At 44.1% G+C, this 15,793-nt stretch overlaps 1 protein-coding gene across 1 annotated transcript in view; it reads left to right on the top strand.

Annotated features, from left to right (window-relative positions):
- Positions 1–15,793, top strand: part of LOC136144073 (phospholipid-transporting ATPase IB) — a 389,187-nt gene that overhangs the window by 324,248 nt on the left and 49,146 nt on the right. Inside the window, exon 33 of the mRNA XM_065901698.1 lies at positions 12,746–12,834. Coding sequence (XP_065757770.1) covers positions 12,746–12,834 — 89 coding nt within the window. The remainder of the gene's footprint in view (positions 1–12,745; positions 12,835–15,793) is intronic.

The raw sequence follows: 15,793 nt of genomic DNA, 5'->3' as shown, positions 1-15,793 counted from the left end.
TATGAGACATTGGGTTGAGATTGAAGCTATGAATTTCATGAAATTTTGTGTGTCACCCAAAAAGGAATAAGACCCAAACCAACCTCAGATGGGTGGGCTTTCCAAATGGTTCAGCAGGTAAAGAATCCGCCTGTCAATATAAGAGACAGGAGACTCGGGAAGATCCCCTGGAAGAAGAAATGGCAACCCACTCCAATATTCTTGCCTAGAGAATCCCATGGACAGAGGAGCCTGATGGGCTACAGTCTATGAGGTTGCAAAGGGTAGGACATGGCTGAGAGACCAAGAATTCAAGCACACAACCGCAGATGAAGCATCCTCAATTAAAAGGTGGTAAAAGCACACGTTCACATCAACCTAGGAGTTGGGGTATCTGACACACCCTAGAACCCCGAGCTCTGTAATCTCCACTGCTGCTGTGTACCCAGAATGCTCACCACGCATTTATTTTGGATGAGTTCTAAACAGGTGTTTCCTCTGGGCCACAAGTGGTTTAACTCAGAGCCTCGCCACGTCTGGCGTGTTCAGCTGGAATCGCGGAGCAGAGGCCATGCAGGCCTGGCGGCTCCTCTGTGCGATGCTGACGGCCGGGACTTGCCAGTTCCCACGCTGGTCAGCACTGGACACAGAACAGATGTTGGGGATTACAGGGGAGGACTTGGGGAGGCCGTGGGCCCAAGCATTTGCGGAAGTAATTTATTGTGGGGACTGGACAGGCCCCGTGGAACCTGCGGTGAGAAGTTCTAGGAAATAAGCCTCAATGGGCCTGCAGATCAGGGTGCAAAACAAACATTCTCCCGGTGTCCTTGGATTGAAGGAAAAGTCGTCCATCATCATCTACAAGTCCAGCTGAACAGAGAAGTGAAGAAACCCTAATCCCACAGATACTTGTTCAAATTCTAAACTGTGAATTAGTCAGTGAGGTCCTGACTCATCAGAGCGGTATCCTCTGGTTGATTCCACGTGAATCACTGGGAGACGGTTGGTAGTCCTGGAAGCTTGGTGGCCCACTCCTGGCCTGGCTTCCAGGAGTCTCCTCTAAGGCTGGGGTCGATTTACCCCAGGGTTACACAGAGTTGTTTCTTCCTGCCCATTTCTGGCCATCCTAACATTCGTCTGTCCAGCTGCCCCACCAGTGGTACACGTCCTGTTGTCTCATCCTTGGCCTGCTTTCCAGGATGCTGTGAGTTAGAGGTCCAGAGCATACGGTGCTCTAGGTGACAGTGTCAGTATCTGCACAGTGACCATCAGTGAGCCTCGGCTGTTTCTTAGCGCTGCTCTATGGAAAGCTAACCGGAAGACAACTACATTAAGCACTTCTGGGTCACCCTCTGTGCGGGTAATGGACTTCAGTCTGATTTCTCATACAATTCAATTGCATTGGTCAGTGCATGTCAGTAACTGTTGTTGGTTTAAAAAATAAAGTCATTTAAAGAGCCACAAAGAAAGCAATGACATGATTCAAATCACCTCAGCAAGTAAGACTCATTGAAGAAAAATTTAGAAATAAAAGTATTTAAATAGGGACTCTAAGTGGAATAGAACTCAGAATACTTTTTTTTTTTCTTCCCAGATTTTTCTCTTCCATTAGGTCTGTTGCCAACTTATTTATAGCCTGTTAAGGATTTCAGAGGGCTTCCCTGATAGCTCAGTTGGTAAAGAATATGCCTGCAATGCAGGAGAGTCCAGTTTGATTCCTGAATCGGGAAGATCCCCTGGAGAAGGGATAGGCTACCCACTCCAGTATTCTTGGGCTTCCCTTGTAGCCAAGCTGATAAAGAATCTGCCCGCAATGCGGGAGACCTGGGTTCGATCCCTGGATTGGGAAGATTTCCTGGAGAAGGAAAAAGCTACCCACTCCAGTATTCTGGCCTGGAGAATTCCCTGGACTGTATAGTCCACAGGTTCACAAATGGTCAGACACAATTGAGTGGTTTTCACTTTCAAGGATTTCAGTAGAAAGAATTACAGGCAAAGATGTATGTTCAACTATTACTGCCTTAGAGTTAATATAAATTTTTTGTTTTTTTGTTTTTTTTCTGAGACTGTAGTATATATGTTGTGTTTTCTGGAGGTAAACATATAAACATTTGTACTAGGGAGAAAGCAAGTAGTTAATATGGAGAACAAAGAAATGGTGATAGGTTGCTAACAAATGTTTTTAAAGAGAAAAACAGATAAAGGAGACATAAAATTGTATATCATTGGCATGAATTTCCATAATGAATAAACAAGTAAAAGTTTGAAAAAAAGCAAAATGGATCCTTGGAATAAACATTGTATTATTCAAAATCTCAAATGCATTAATAGAATTCATTCACACAATCAGCTAGGAACTTTTTTTTAACAATGCCTCAAAGTAGCCTAACTGTTTTTGTTTTGTTTTGTTTTTTAAAATGAGAAAGAGGGATAATTATTGAGTTTTGTTTCTCCTCTGAAATCATCTTCATTTCTCCAAAATTAATATAAGACATTTCTGTAAAAGAAAAGAAGTCCCACAGTGCCTTCAACAATATTAAGGGAACAAAGACCAAAAAAAAAGAAGGTCTAAAATACCACATGATGTCACTTGTATGTGGCATCTAAAATACAATACAAGTGACCTTATCTAGAAACAGACCCACAGACGAAGAGAACAAACCTGTGGTTGCCAAGGAGGTAGGGGAGGAATGGACTGGGAGTGTCGGATTAACAGATGCAAACTACTGTCTATAGGATGGTTAGACAGCAAGGTCCTACTGTACGGCACAGGGTGCTATAGTCAATATCCTGGGATAAAGCATAATGGGAAAGAATATGAAAAAGAATATATATATGTATATATATAAAATATTTGTATTGAACTCTTAAAGAAGAAAAAAAAGTCTAGATGATTTTATGAAGAGTAAATGCTATCTATCATATGTTATATACATGACAACCCAGTTCTAACATGAGAAGATGCTGAAATATAGTAGGCTATCTATAGATAACTAGGTTAAAGAAGAATCAGTCAAAAGCATTCATGTACTATTGCATCTATGAATTTTTAAACTTGGGAAGCTATATTGAGATAAAATGAAATATATGGGAAAGGGAAACATGGCTGATATATTTCTATTAGAGTGCAATGCAAAAATTGCATCTGCTTTATGTAAATTTTCAACAGTGACCTGGTAAAGAAAGTCAAAACTACATTAATTAAATTTACAGAGCCAAAAAAGGTGAAGACCCAGGAGGTGAGACATAAAAATACAGATGGACTGAGAGAGATGAGAGGAAATAGACAGACCCTTAAAACATGATTTTCAGCTTAGAAATATGCATGTGAGTACGATGGGGAATACTAGCCAAAAACAGATAGCTGGGTTAAAGGAAAACTTAATAAAACGTTGAGTCTGAAAAACCATGCAGACCAAAGCCAGGAAATTACACAGTTGTGGATCCCGCAGTAACTGTAAATTAGCCCCATGGCATATGTGTAGTATTTCATATTCCGGGATGTGATGCTAACTTTCTCGGATAGACGTGTGTGTGTGTTTCATCTGAATTATGGTTGTAACAGGACAGAGGTGAAACAGGATGTGTGATGGGTCTCCTGCTCCTTTTCCCAAGTCATCGGGAGCCTGGGAGCCCGAGGAAAGACTTGGGAGGGGATAAGCTTTCGTTCAGTGTCATTATTTATCGGAGGAGCTGGAGGGTTGTTTCTTGATAATTGTGAAGTGCCGTGTGTGTGTCTGGGGTCTTGGAAAGTAGCCCTTAGCGCCTCTGAGTTGACACTGGCCCTTGAACTTCCAGAGTCACACCTTCCACCCCATCCCCTCTCTGCACTCTGCTGGGACCACTCTCGCACACTGTCCTCTTGATTATTTTACCTCTCAGGGCTTCCCTGATAGCTCAGTTGGTAAAGAATCTACCTATGATGCAGGAGACCCCAGTCCAATTCCTGGGTCAGGAAGATCCCTCGGAGAAGGGATAGGCTTCCCACTCCAGTATTCTTGAGCTTCCCTGGTGACTCAGCTGGTAAAGAATCCTCCTGCCATGTGGGAGACCTGGGTTCGATCCCTGGGTTGAGAAGATCCTCTGGAGGAGGGCACAGCTACCCACTCCAGTATTCAGGCCTGGAGAATTCCATGGACTGTATAGTCCATGGGGTCGCAAAGAGTTGGGCACGACTGAGCAACTTTCACTTCACTTTCATTGTACCTCCCAAGGTTCTTTCTCTCTCCTATCCCATCCCCCCGCTGCAATCTCATCTTACTGGACAAGCTCCATCCGGCTCTCCTCCCTTCCCACCATCTCCTCATGCTATCACTGTACCCTGACCCCCCATCATCCTCCCCCTCAGCATCCCTAAAATCTCCTCACCTCAGAACCCAGCCCCATACTGGACTCCCTCCCCTGAGGCTTCTCTGAGTCTTGATTCCTCCTTCCGCTCCCCACCTGCTAGTGTAGGAATCACTCAGATGATAATCTCAAGCCTTTCCCCACCCAGTATTCCCTTTCCTCATGATCTCATATATTTCCACAGATTCACCCATCACTGGGTACAAACGAGCCTCTGAATAAATAGAGCTAGCCCACCTCTCCTGTGAGAAGGCATAGCCCTGGGGTCAGACGGCTGGGTTTGTAATCAAGTCCAAGTGCACACTGCTCACCTCACAACAGACCTGTAAATCCAGAGAGGAGTTGTTGGGACAAGAAACAGCGACTTTATTTCGAAAGCCAGCAGACCGAGAAGATAGTAGACTCATGTCCTGGAGAACTGTCTTCCCAGAGTTAGAGTTCAGGCCTCTTTTATCCTAAAAGGGAAGGGAGTAATGTCAGACATTTCCTGGTTCCAGCTAGACTCCAGAGTGGATGTATTAATTTCTTCTTGCCCACAGTCATTCACAGGTGGGTCTGGTCAGGATATTTCCTGTGACCTAAACAAAGGTATTTTAACTTAATGCTCATCACCCGCGAGGCAGAGTTCCCAGAGCTGGGCCATTATGTATGGCTTATAGGCAACGTCCCTTTAGTGATTAGCTTGTAATAGAATGCAGAGGACCTCATCTGTGAGTTGGGAGTTGCCATAGCGCCTGTCTTACCTGGATGCGGGAGGATGGGGGAAGCTGACTATGAAAAGGACTGAGCACACAGCAGGCTCTTTCCTTGTGGTCATGGCCTTCCTCATCCATCTCCACGTGGTGGTCATTACTGGGAGCTCCAAGTTCTCTGGAAAACCGGAACTTTCTGCAAGTCCGCCTCATTCAGCCTCAGAACCTGTGCTTCCACCTCCCCTTCCTTACAGGCTCCTTCTTCTTCCTGCCCACCGCCTCTGTTGCCCTCTGACCAGTCAAGGCTCACCTTTGTCCCCCTGGCTGTTTCAGAGACCCTCTTTCTGTGGAATTTTTCAACCTGGTGAGAGATTTCACATGGAGAGACAAAGGATATGGAGTTAAACCCCCAGCTTAGTTGAATATTGAATATTGAATGTTGACATGCCACCTGCTTCGTATCTTTTCGAAAAGAAAGTGTTAGCCATGCTGTTGAGTCCTCCTCATGGAACTCCCTGTCTCATTCCTCTTGAGCTAGAAGTATTCTCATTGCTTTCATGTTTACTATTCTCATGCATGTAGTATGTATGTAGAAAATATAAATAATGGGCAATGTTGATTTTTGCAGGGTTTTGGAACTTTATATAGACTGTATGAGATATACTCTTCCCCTCAAAACTGGATTGCTTTGGTTTTTTTCCAAGACTGGTTTTTGAGGATTATCTATAGTGATGCATATGTAGCTGACTCATTTTAGTCCTGTTTTCAGTTATATAAATATGTGTGTATGCGCTCTGCTGCCGCTGCTGCTAAGTCACTTCAGTCGTGTCCGACTCTGTGCGACCCCATAGATGGCAGCCCACCAGGCTCCTCTTTCCCTGGGATTCTCCAGGCAAGAACACTGGAGTGGGCTGCCATTTCCTTCTCCAATGCAGGAAAGTGAAAAGTGAAAGTGAAGTCGCTCAGTCATGTCTGACTCTTCGCAACCCCATGGACCATGGCCCACCAGGCTCTTCTGTCCATAGCATTTCCCAGACAAGAGTACTGGAGTGGGTTGCCATTTCTTTCTCCAGGGGATCTTCCCGACCTAGGGATCAAACCCCTGTCTTCTGCATTGGCAGGCAGATTCTTTACCTGCTGAGTTATCAGGGAATCTCCCCATATAAATATGCCAGAATGCATTTCTCCTCCTATTGACAAACATTTAAGGTTTTGACTTTTGGTGAAGTTCAATCACCAAAAATGCTGTAGTGAACATTCCTGCACAGATTTCTGTATCTGGTTGTGAACATATATATGTATAACCAGAGCATACGTATAACCAGAGCATATGTATGACCAGGATTGGAATGCCCATTGGAAATCTCTTAGTCTGTGGCTTTTCTTTAAACTCTGTTATGTTGTGTTTTAGTGCAAGTCTTCCATTTTAATGCACAATCATTCGTTTTCCTGCATATTTTTTACTGTTTCATATAAACTTTTCTAAAAGCTAATCAGGGACTCTCCCACCTTTTCTCCCATAAGTGTTAAGTTTTGCCTTTCACCCGGAGGTCTCTGATCCAACCAGAAGTGATCTGTGTCTGAGGCTCGAAGCAGGTGGAACCGGATGTTTGCATCTGAACGAGCTCCTCCCCCACGGATTTGCAGGACTCCTAACCTCTGGGTCTCTAGTGCTGTCACTGGGATTCTGCACATCCAGGCCCCCAGTCACTGGGGTTGCGTCTGAGGGGTAGGGTCTGAGCAGTGGGTGGGGGTACTCTGTTAGCCAGGCTTAGAGGACCGTGAGCCTTTGCCTACGGGTGAGTGGCTTGAATATAGAGCCTGTCTGAGATGGTCCATGGTCTACTGCATGGGAGGTTTTGTCCCTCTGCAGAGTCTCAAGAATCCTGAGACCTTCAGTATAGGTAAGGCTAAGTGTCTAGAAGCTGGAATCTCTAGAGAACAATTGGGTCATCCACTGGTAGCCTCTTTTCCACTTTTAAATTGTTGTTCCGTTGCTAAGTCATGTCTGACTCTTTGTGACCCTATGGACTGCAGCACGCCAGGCTTCCCTGTTCTTCACTATCTCCCAGAGCTTGCTGAAACTCATGTCCATTGAGTCAGTGATGCCCTCCGATCATCTCATCCTCTGTCAACCCCTTCTTCTCCTGCCTTCAATCTTTCCCAGCATCAGGGTCTTTTCCAGTGAGTCAGCTCATTGCATCAGGTGGCCAAAGTATTAGGGCTTCAACTTCACCATCAGTCCGTCCCATGAATGTTCAGGGTTGATTTCCTTTAGGATTGACTGGTTTGATCTCCTTGCTGTTGAAGGGACTCTCAAGAGTCTTCTCCAGCACCACAGTTTGAAAGCATAAATTCTTCGACACTTGGCCTTCTTTATGGTTCAGCTCTGACATCCATACATGACTACTGGAAAAAACCATAGATTTGACTATATGAACCTTGGTCATCAAAGACCTTTTTATAGAAATGATTGTTTCCTAACCTGTTGATGCCAGCCAAGATGCTGTGAAGACTAAGATGTTGGTTTTGCTTCATAGGTACCAACCTTAATAAGACTTGTCCTACTGAGAAACAGTAAGGACCATGAGACCCACTCAGACCCACAGCTGTTCCAGTACCAGACTCTAGTTTTTATGGACATGGCACTTTGTTGTCTGTTAATTTAGACAATGCACGCCTGCTCGCTGGGTCAGCACATTGCATCACTCTCTGGAACAATGACATTCCCATGAAATAGCCCAGTTATTAAATCCATCATTGAAAAATGTTGCATTTTAAGCAGAATGGAAAAAGACAAGGTCAGAAAAGTTGCAATAGAGTAGGACTTCTGAGCCAAAACTTGCCGCTGGATTATACATATAAAGGCTTGCAGTTTATTAAAATAAAAGTTATTGAAATGCTAGCAAAATGGTAAAGAAAATACTAGAAAATTATGAGGAGCCATTAAAGCCACTGTCTGTTGAGAATATGGATCTCAGACCACAGGAGAGGCCCTGGCACTGGAGTCAGAGAGACCTGGGTTCAGATCCTGACTTAGCCCCTTACAGGTGAACTTGAATTGGCCACTTGTCCTTGAGTCTTAGTTGCCTCATCTGTAAAATGGGAGCAATTAGTATATCTCTTGCAGGGGGTTTTTGTGGGGCTTAGAAACAATATATGTGGGTGTGCCCAGGAAGAGAGGTTTAATAGAAGAGAAGCAGAAACCAAACCCATCTCTTACACAAGCCTGAGGCAGGTGGTGTCACTTTAATGAAAGTAGGAAAGGCTAGGGGAGGAGTGGGCAGGTGGGAGGGTTGATTTTCAGTTACTCAGTCAGTTCAGTTTTAGATGCTTAGTTGTGTCTGATTCTTTGCGACCCCATGGACTGCAGCACACCAGGCTTCCCTGTCCATCACTAATTTCAGCTGCTAATACACGTCTATTATTTGGGAAGCCCCTGTGGGAATTTGGAGCTGGTGCAGGGTGTGTTGGCAGATCCTTGTGTACATCCAGCAGTGTGTCCATGGAGATGAGAAGGTGCCCGCAACACACGTTGTGAGTGGGTGGAGATGAGGCCCTGGAGGCATGGATGGCCCTCCTCCTCCCCCGAGTCTCTACAAAGGGACCTCGAGGTTGGTACGTACCGAGAGCTCCAAAACCTTGGAGAAGGGAAGGCAGAATAGTTGTTGCTGTGAAGTTTCTAGCTTCAAGAAATAAATTTACTTTAAAAGTAGAAAGCATAGTTTTCATTTCTCAATCTGGTCCTGGGGATGGGTCATTTGGAATTCTCGTTTGGTTATCATAAACTCTTTATGAAGTCAGATCTTTTCTTCCCAAGACTCTTTTTTTTCTCTTAAAAAAAAATAGCAATCTGAACTTTGGTTGGAGGAGCTGTAAAAAGTAACAGCAAGAGTGAGAGAGAGAGGAAAAAACTGTGGAAGGGCTCCCTGGAGGGCTGCAGGCTGCTGTTCAGTTTCAGTTGCAGTTGTCAGAGGTAAAGAAAACAGTGGAGAAAATGTCTCATCGAGGGTCCCGGGCTGCTCTGCTCCAGGAAGGCAGCAGAGGGCTGGAGCGCAGCCAGAGGGCGGGCGGGGGCTCAGACACGGTGCCCCGCGCCAGCCCTGAGCTCACTGGCAGCTCTAAGTCATCTTACAGGCAGAGCTGTTTCCAGATCAGATGTTGGGGGGTTGGGAGAGCTAGGAAGACTTCAAGGAAGGGAGGAGCACGGGCTTATTTTTGAATAATAATAATATAAATAAATAATAATATAAATATAATATAAATAATATATATAAATAAATAATAATAAATAAATAAATAATATAAATATAATATAAATAAAAATAATATATTTGCTCGGGGCTTCGGTGGCATGGATCATCTGTGAGTGCAGCTGACAGTGAGCTGGGTACCACAGCCCCTTGAAGGGAAGAGGTTCCATTGTCCTGGTCCTGGCCACTCAGGGGAAACTGAGGCAGGCAGAGGGCAGTGGCCCCATGCAGGTGTCACTGTCTAAAGCTTAGAGGCACAGCTCCCTCCCGTCTCTGTGTGAACCCGAAGACCTTGCTCCGTCCACCTGCTCAACTGCCGAGAAATCCCTCAGAACAGCAAGAGTTGGTAGCCCGAGGCTGCCCCACCACCCCCAGCAAATGCTCTCGGGGACTCATGGAGGAGAAGAAGACAGTGGTCCTGTCCCCAAGGGGAATCCTTCTTGTCCCTTCTGTGTCCATTCTGGGATCTAGATTGAGAAGCACCCCCAAGAGATCCAGTGGGTTGGAAATATGGAAACCTTGATCCAGGTAGGATCCACCTGAAACCTGAATCAGCGAAACTGTAGTGTGATTGAAGCCTGGTGACCCACAGCCCCTCTGTGTCCCCCCAACAACGCTCGCTCCTGCCCCTCTAAGCTCCCACCTCAGGGACTGGTCATCTAATGTGTAGTCTCCGCACCAGATATGTACTCTTGACTGTTAAGTCCACTCTCCTTAATTAATGAACCACCTCTGACAGTGGACGAGGGAGACACACATACCCTGGAGGTCCAGGGATGTACCCTGTAGCATTCACTGCGTCTCCAAGTTCATGTGGATTTGAACACTCTGGTTTCACCAATATGAAATGATCCACTTTTCAAATCTTTGGGCGAGATTGAAGATCCAGGAAAATATGACCTTTTTATCAGGTGGTTTTTATTCTAATTTAGAATATACATGTCTTTCAGGTCCCACTTGGAGTTTTAAAGATACTCGAATTGCCCCCAAGGAGTGATTGCTGAGGCCTTTCCTGTGGGATGAAGGATGTCCCAGTTGGGATGTGTGTCTCAGCGCAAACATCGTATTAATTACCTGGTTCCTCTTGTCTGTCTTCTCATTCATGGGGAGGTGGTCCCTCACCAGGTCCCTCCCAAAGGAAGCCCCTTGCCCCTCACACACAGGGAGGGAGTTGGGTCCCTGGGGAGGCTGCAGTATTGATTTTCTTCTGTAGAAAAGGGACTGGGAAGAACGCTTTATGGGAAGTCCTGGCCACCCAGTGATGCACCAGGCAATCTTGGTCTCCTCGTTCAGGCAGGGGAGCAACTGCCGTGGTTGCCTCCTCCATGGCAATCACGGCGTCCAGAATCCACCCCACAACAGGAAACACAGACCGACCTTGCCCAACTCAGGCTCCTCCAGCCTCGTTTCTAGAACCTTCTCTCGTCTGTCACCACGTCCGTAGGTGGCTGGTCCTGCGCACCATGGACACTGTGTGTGTGTGTGATGAGGAGCCTGCAGAAGTTTCTGCGTGCTGTAATCCCTGGCCACTTGTTTCACAGCACCCCTGGTCTGTCCAGATATGGTGCTGTGCTGTGTTACATCCAGACCATCTCTACCCTCTCTGGGCTCTCACCAGCTGTGGCAAGCCTCACTTCCCTCTGATTTACTGCAAGAGGTTCCTCTGCACCTGGGATGTGTTCTCAGTCATGTCCAACTCTTTGTGACCCCATGGACTGTAGCCTGCCAGGCTCCTCTGTCCATAGGATTTTCCAGACAAGAATACTGGAGTGGGTTGCCATTTTCTTCCCCAAGGGCTCTTCCTGGCCCAGGGATCAAACTGGAGTCTCCTGCATTGGTGGGTGGATTCTTCACCACTGAGCTGCCAGGGAAGCCCGTGCATTTGGCACCCAACCCAAGAGTCCTCACTAGCTAAAGATGGGTTAACTGAGGGTGCCTTCCTCCTAGTAGGGCTGTTAGCACATCAAAAGGATGCCTCACTCAGTAGTGTATGTGGGTGGGGAGAAGGGAGTAAGTAATGCTGTTTGTCACCTAGTCCAGTTTAATAAACCTTGGTTTTTTTTTTAATGCTAAGAGAATAAGAACAATCTAACTAAATCTCAATTTCAATACCAATAGCTATGGCCTTGGCAGAGATTTCAGTACCTCGAACTTAGTCAATATGTGAAAATCAAGACACTAGAAAATCTTTCTGGAGACACACCCTCAAAATCAGTTATTTCCACGATATGTTTTAACAGCTCCAAGTTTTAAAAACCAACGACAAAACCATACTTCCAAATCCCCACATAACCTTTGTCAGCTGGGTTCAAAGATTATTTTCCTCCTTTCCCTCAGCCATGAGAGTTCTTACTGATGTTTCATAACCCACTTTAAATAGCACATACATGATTGTTATCAAATATTATTTTTACTTTTCTCAAAAAGCATATCCCAGCTTTATTGAGACACAGTTGACATCTAACATCGTATGTTCAAGGGGCACATACAGCATGTCAATTTGATCCACGTACGTCTTGAAAAATGATTACCATCACAGCATTAGCTAACACCTTCAGTTTATCAGATAATTGTCATTTCTATAAGACTTTATTTTTAAGTGATTGTATTCTTTGATAAATATACCAGCCGGTAATGATCCAGGATGTAGTAGCCCCACAAATGTAGCTTTAACAAGCCCGCCTTCTGCTGCTCCATCAACCTGGGATAGGTTTGGAGGAGAAAGGCGGGACCTGCAGAAAGAACCTGGATAATTCAGCGTCTCCCTGTGGTTTGCTAGGGCTGCTGTGGCTGGGTGGGTGAGTTAAATTTTCCTTCTGTGTTAATGCTTTCTGTATGAGAAATGGGAACTAGAGATAGCCAAAGAGCTATGAAAACTGCAGTGCACTCCCTCTGAGAGACCTCTGCATGCATTTTTCCTGACATGTGATCTCACGGTGGGTCCAGTGGTTGGTGGTCTGCATAGTCTCAGTGGATCAAGGCCTGGAGTGATGCACTGTTAGAGGCCCGTGAATTTTTTTTTTTTTTAAGCTGAGGAGATTCCAAAACAGAACACACAAAAGCCATCATGTGCATCAATGTATACGGACAAATACACAGCATGTAACACTTAAAGAGGCAGTGTAACTCTGGGTGGGCAGCATCGGGAGATCGCGTCTCAGGTTCAGTTCTGAGACTTGAGCTAATCTTGCTTCCTTTCCCACTCCCACTCCTGTTGCCATGAAGGGGTTTGAAGTGCTTTATAAAAGAGGAGACAAAACTCGTCAACTTATCAGGGTGGAGGCAAGAGCTGATGGAGATCATGGCGAGGGGCTCTCGCCACTGGTTGGTCCCCTTGACATTCTTCCTGAGTGTGTATTTCAGCTTTCATTGAACTCAATAACCTTCTTTTGCTTAAGGGGCGTTTTATACTGATTAAATTACGTTTCTCTCTCTCAGCAGCGTTAATGCACGTGTCACTTCTGGTTTTTGCAGGCAACCATGGTTCTGAGCTCTGCGCACTTCTGGCTGGGATTATTTCTGGTTCCCACCGCATGTCTGATCGAAGACGTGGCGTGGAGAGCGTAAGTGAGAGATAAAGTGATACCCCAGGTCTTGTCCTGTGTCTTCTATTAGGCTTTAGCAAGCCCCTCCATAGGGTGTTAGATGCTGTGAGATTTCTGAAGTCACAGGTCTCCTGCCACCTGCCATAGCAGATATAAAGGATGTTGGCTTGTTTTGTTTTGTTTTCTTTTAACCTGTGCTTCACCTTGATAGGAGAATATAGTAGAAAAGGAGTCAGACTGTGTGAATGTCAAGAGAGGTGTTGCTTGTACAGGATTATAATGGAGAATTTCTGAGTACAGATCCATTCCACCAGGGTTAAGAAGCGTAACTCAAAATTCATTGATTTTTTAAAAAAATTTAGCTGTGTTGGGTCTTAGTTGCGGCACACAAGAGCTTCATCACATCATGCAGGATCTTTCTTTGTGTTGCATGAAGTCTGCAGTTGTGATGTGAACTCCGTAGTTGCAGTGTGAGGACTCAGCTCCTCCAGGCATGTGGGATCTTAGTTCCCTGGCCAGGGATTGAACCAGCATCCCCTGTATTACAAGGCAGATCCGTAACCACTGGATCACTAGACAAGTCCCTCAAAATTCATTGGTTTTTATCAATGCTGAGTGATCACAAATATAGTCTGACTTTAAACTCCATGCTTAAAGGGAAATTGTGTGTATATGTAAGTCATTTCAAATCACCAGATGCTTAGAATCAAGTAGTCTTTGTTTTTCCAATTTACTCCCAGTAAGAATCCTTCAAATATAATTTTCCTGAAGTGTCAGTTTACAAGTCTATGAGAAGATTAATCACAATGACAAAATTATTACATAGGTTCAATAAGAAATAACTTATGCTCCATTTTTGTTTGTGTTTCAAAATATATTATTTTCTAACTATCTTATTTACAATGTGAAAAAAAGCTACAAGTTTCCAAGATAAAATTTATTTCATCTGCAAGGAAAAGAAGGAATACTGCAAAAGAGGTCAGGTTAATTTTTGAGGACAGGGTTAGACCTGATGACTTATACTGTTGCCAACTTCCCTGAAAATCGAGACTCCTGGATTGGTATTACTTTGGGCAAAGCATAATTATTTGGCATCTCTAAGGTAGAGAATTGAGACTTGATTCCAAACCTTCCAGGAGATGACATCAGATTTTATTTTTCTCTCTCCCTTCCTCCTACACTCAATGAGAACTGCTCCTACCTAACAGGTAGGAATATATTTTGAAAAAAATCTTTATCTTGGCATTATCTTGACAACCAATGATCTGCAGAGAGAGAAGGTGGGAGAGAGGAATTTATAGCACATATTTTGGGTGTTTTCTTTTTTTCCTTCTCTTCACTAAGTTTTACAACTGTTAGTGAAAATTAAATAACTGTGATTTCTCAAAAACTTTGATTTATCACTACTTCCATTTTATCCGCTAAAACTGTGTTCTATAAATAGCAGAATTTGAATCCTTGGAAATCAAACTATGATATCCAAGAAAGATGTTTTCTTAATCTAATAAATGAACTGAAAGAAAATCTGAGTTCTATGACTTGTGCTCATAACACAGCCCAATTATGGCACAATACATTGTCTTGCCAAATTTCTTCAGTTTTGCAAGATCATCAAGTTAGTTTTAGGTAAATAGAATGTGGTCTTAATTACATCAGATCACTTTTTAGTGTATAGTTTTAGACTAATAACTTGATTATGAATTAATCTTGGTCTCTTAATTCAACTATCAAATTAATGTCATGAAAAAATTTTATTAGTACACAATTTTAAATTTATTTTTAATTGAAGGATAATTGCTTTACAATATTGTATTGGTTTCTACCATACATTTTTTGCTGAGACTGATATATTTACTAAGTGAGATGCTGGCAGGAGTATCTTTCTACCATTTCAAAAGAGAGTATTTGCAGATTGCAATATCTCTGCCACCTCCTGTGTTTTCTGGATCTTTTCTAATACATTCCAAGGAAGAGTTCCCTGTCTGCGTGAAGCAAATTATCTATCCTCTCCAACGGGATTTTTCTGGGGGGGGCGGGGGGGGCGTTTCCTGGCACTGTCAGATTAGCGCTATTTACATTTTAACAAGGACACTGCCTCCAGCTCCACCATATGGAAAGGGAAGTCACTTCTTTCCAAGGCAGTTGCCAGCCAGGTAGGTGCAGGAAAGGCCCCTCTGAATTCCAGACCCATCTCCTGAAATGCATTTTTGTCTCATTTAATTTGGATTGTATGGCATGTATAGCCTGTGACCCAGAGTGTTTGCCCAAAATATATGACCAATAATACATAGTTAATGTCTAATCTATACTTACCCCTCTCCTCAAAAGCAAGAATTCGGCAAGTTTCTTTGGACATTTTGCTTCTGATCAAGGAGTCCATCTTTTATCTCCTATTATACTCCCAGCCTGAAATATTTATTGTTGAGTCAAGTAAATTCGGGGGCTTTCCTGATATCTCAACTGATAAAGAATCCACCTGCAATGCAGGAGGCCTGGGTTCGATCCCTGGGTTGAGAAGATCCCCTGGAGAAGGGAAAGGCTACCCACTCCAGTATTCTGGCCTGGAGAATTCCATGGACTGTACAGTCCATGGGATCACAAAGAGTCAGACACAACTGAGTGATTTTCACTTCACTTCACTTCAAGTAAATTCAGAGACTTCTCCCAGGGAAAGTGTATTATGAGTTGCTTACCTCTAATGAGGCCATGATCCTTACCTGTCATTTCTCTTTCTTCAGCTTTACAAAGCTGTCCTGTTTTTCCTTCCTACACACTGAACAAAAATATTAATCCCAATTGTCCAGAAAATTGCCCGTCATTTGGTTCAGACTGTATAATGTTTCTTGTCACGTGATGTGCCAGGCTGCACCTTGGACTCTGGAGAAGAGAACTTGAGTGACATGATAGGGAGTCAGGGGCAGCTGAATCAGCTTGAGGCAGTGTCTGGAACCTTCTGTAAATTTGCTGTGATTCTTTC

The sequence above is a fragment of the Muntiacus reevesi genome, chromosome 11 (assembly GCF_963930625.1).
Source record: "Muntiacus reevesi chromosome 11, mMunRee1.1, whole genome shotgun sequence".
In the NCBI taxonomy this organism is placed as follows: domain Eukaryota; kingdom Metazoa; phylum Chordata; class Mammalia; order Artiodactyla; family Cervidae; genus Muntiacus; species Muntiacus reevesi.
The sequence above is the reverse complement of the archived record's forward strand: the minus strand, read 5'-3'. Positions and strand labels throughout refer to the sequence as shown.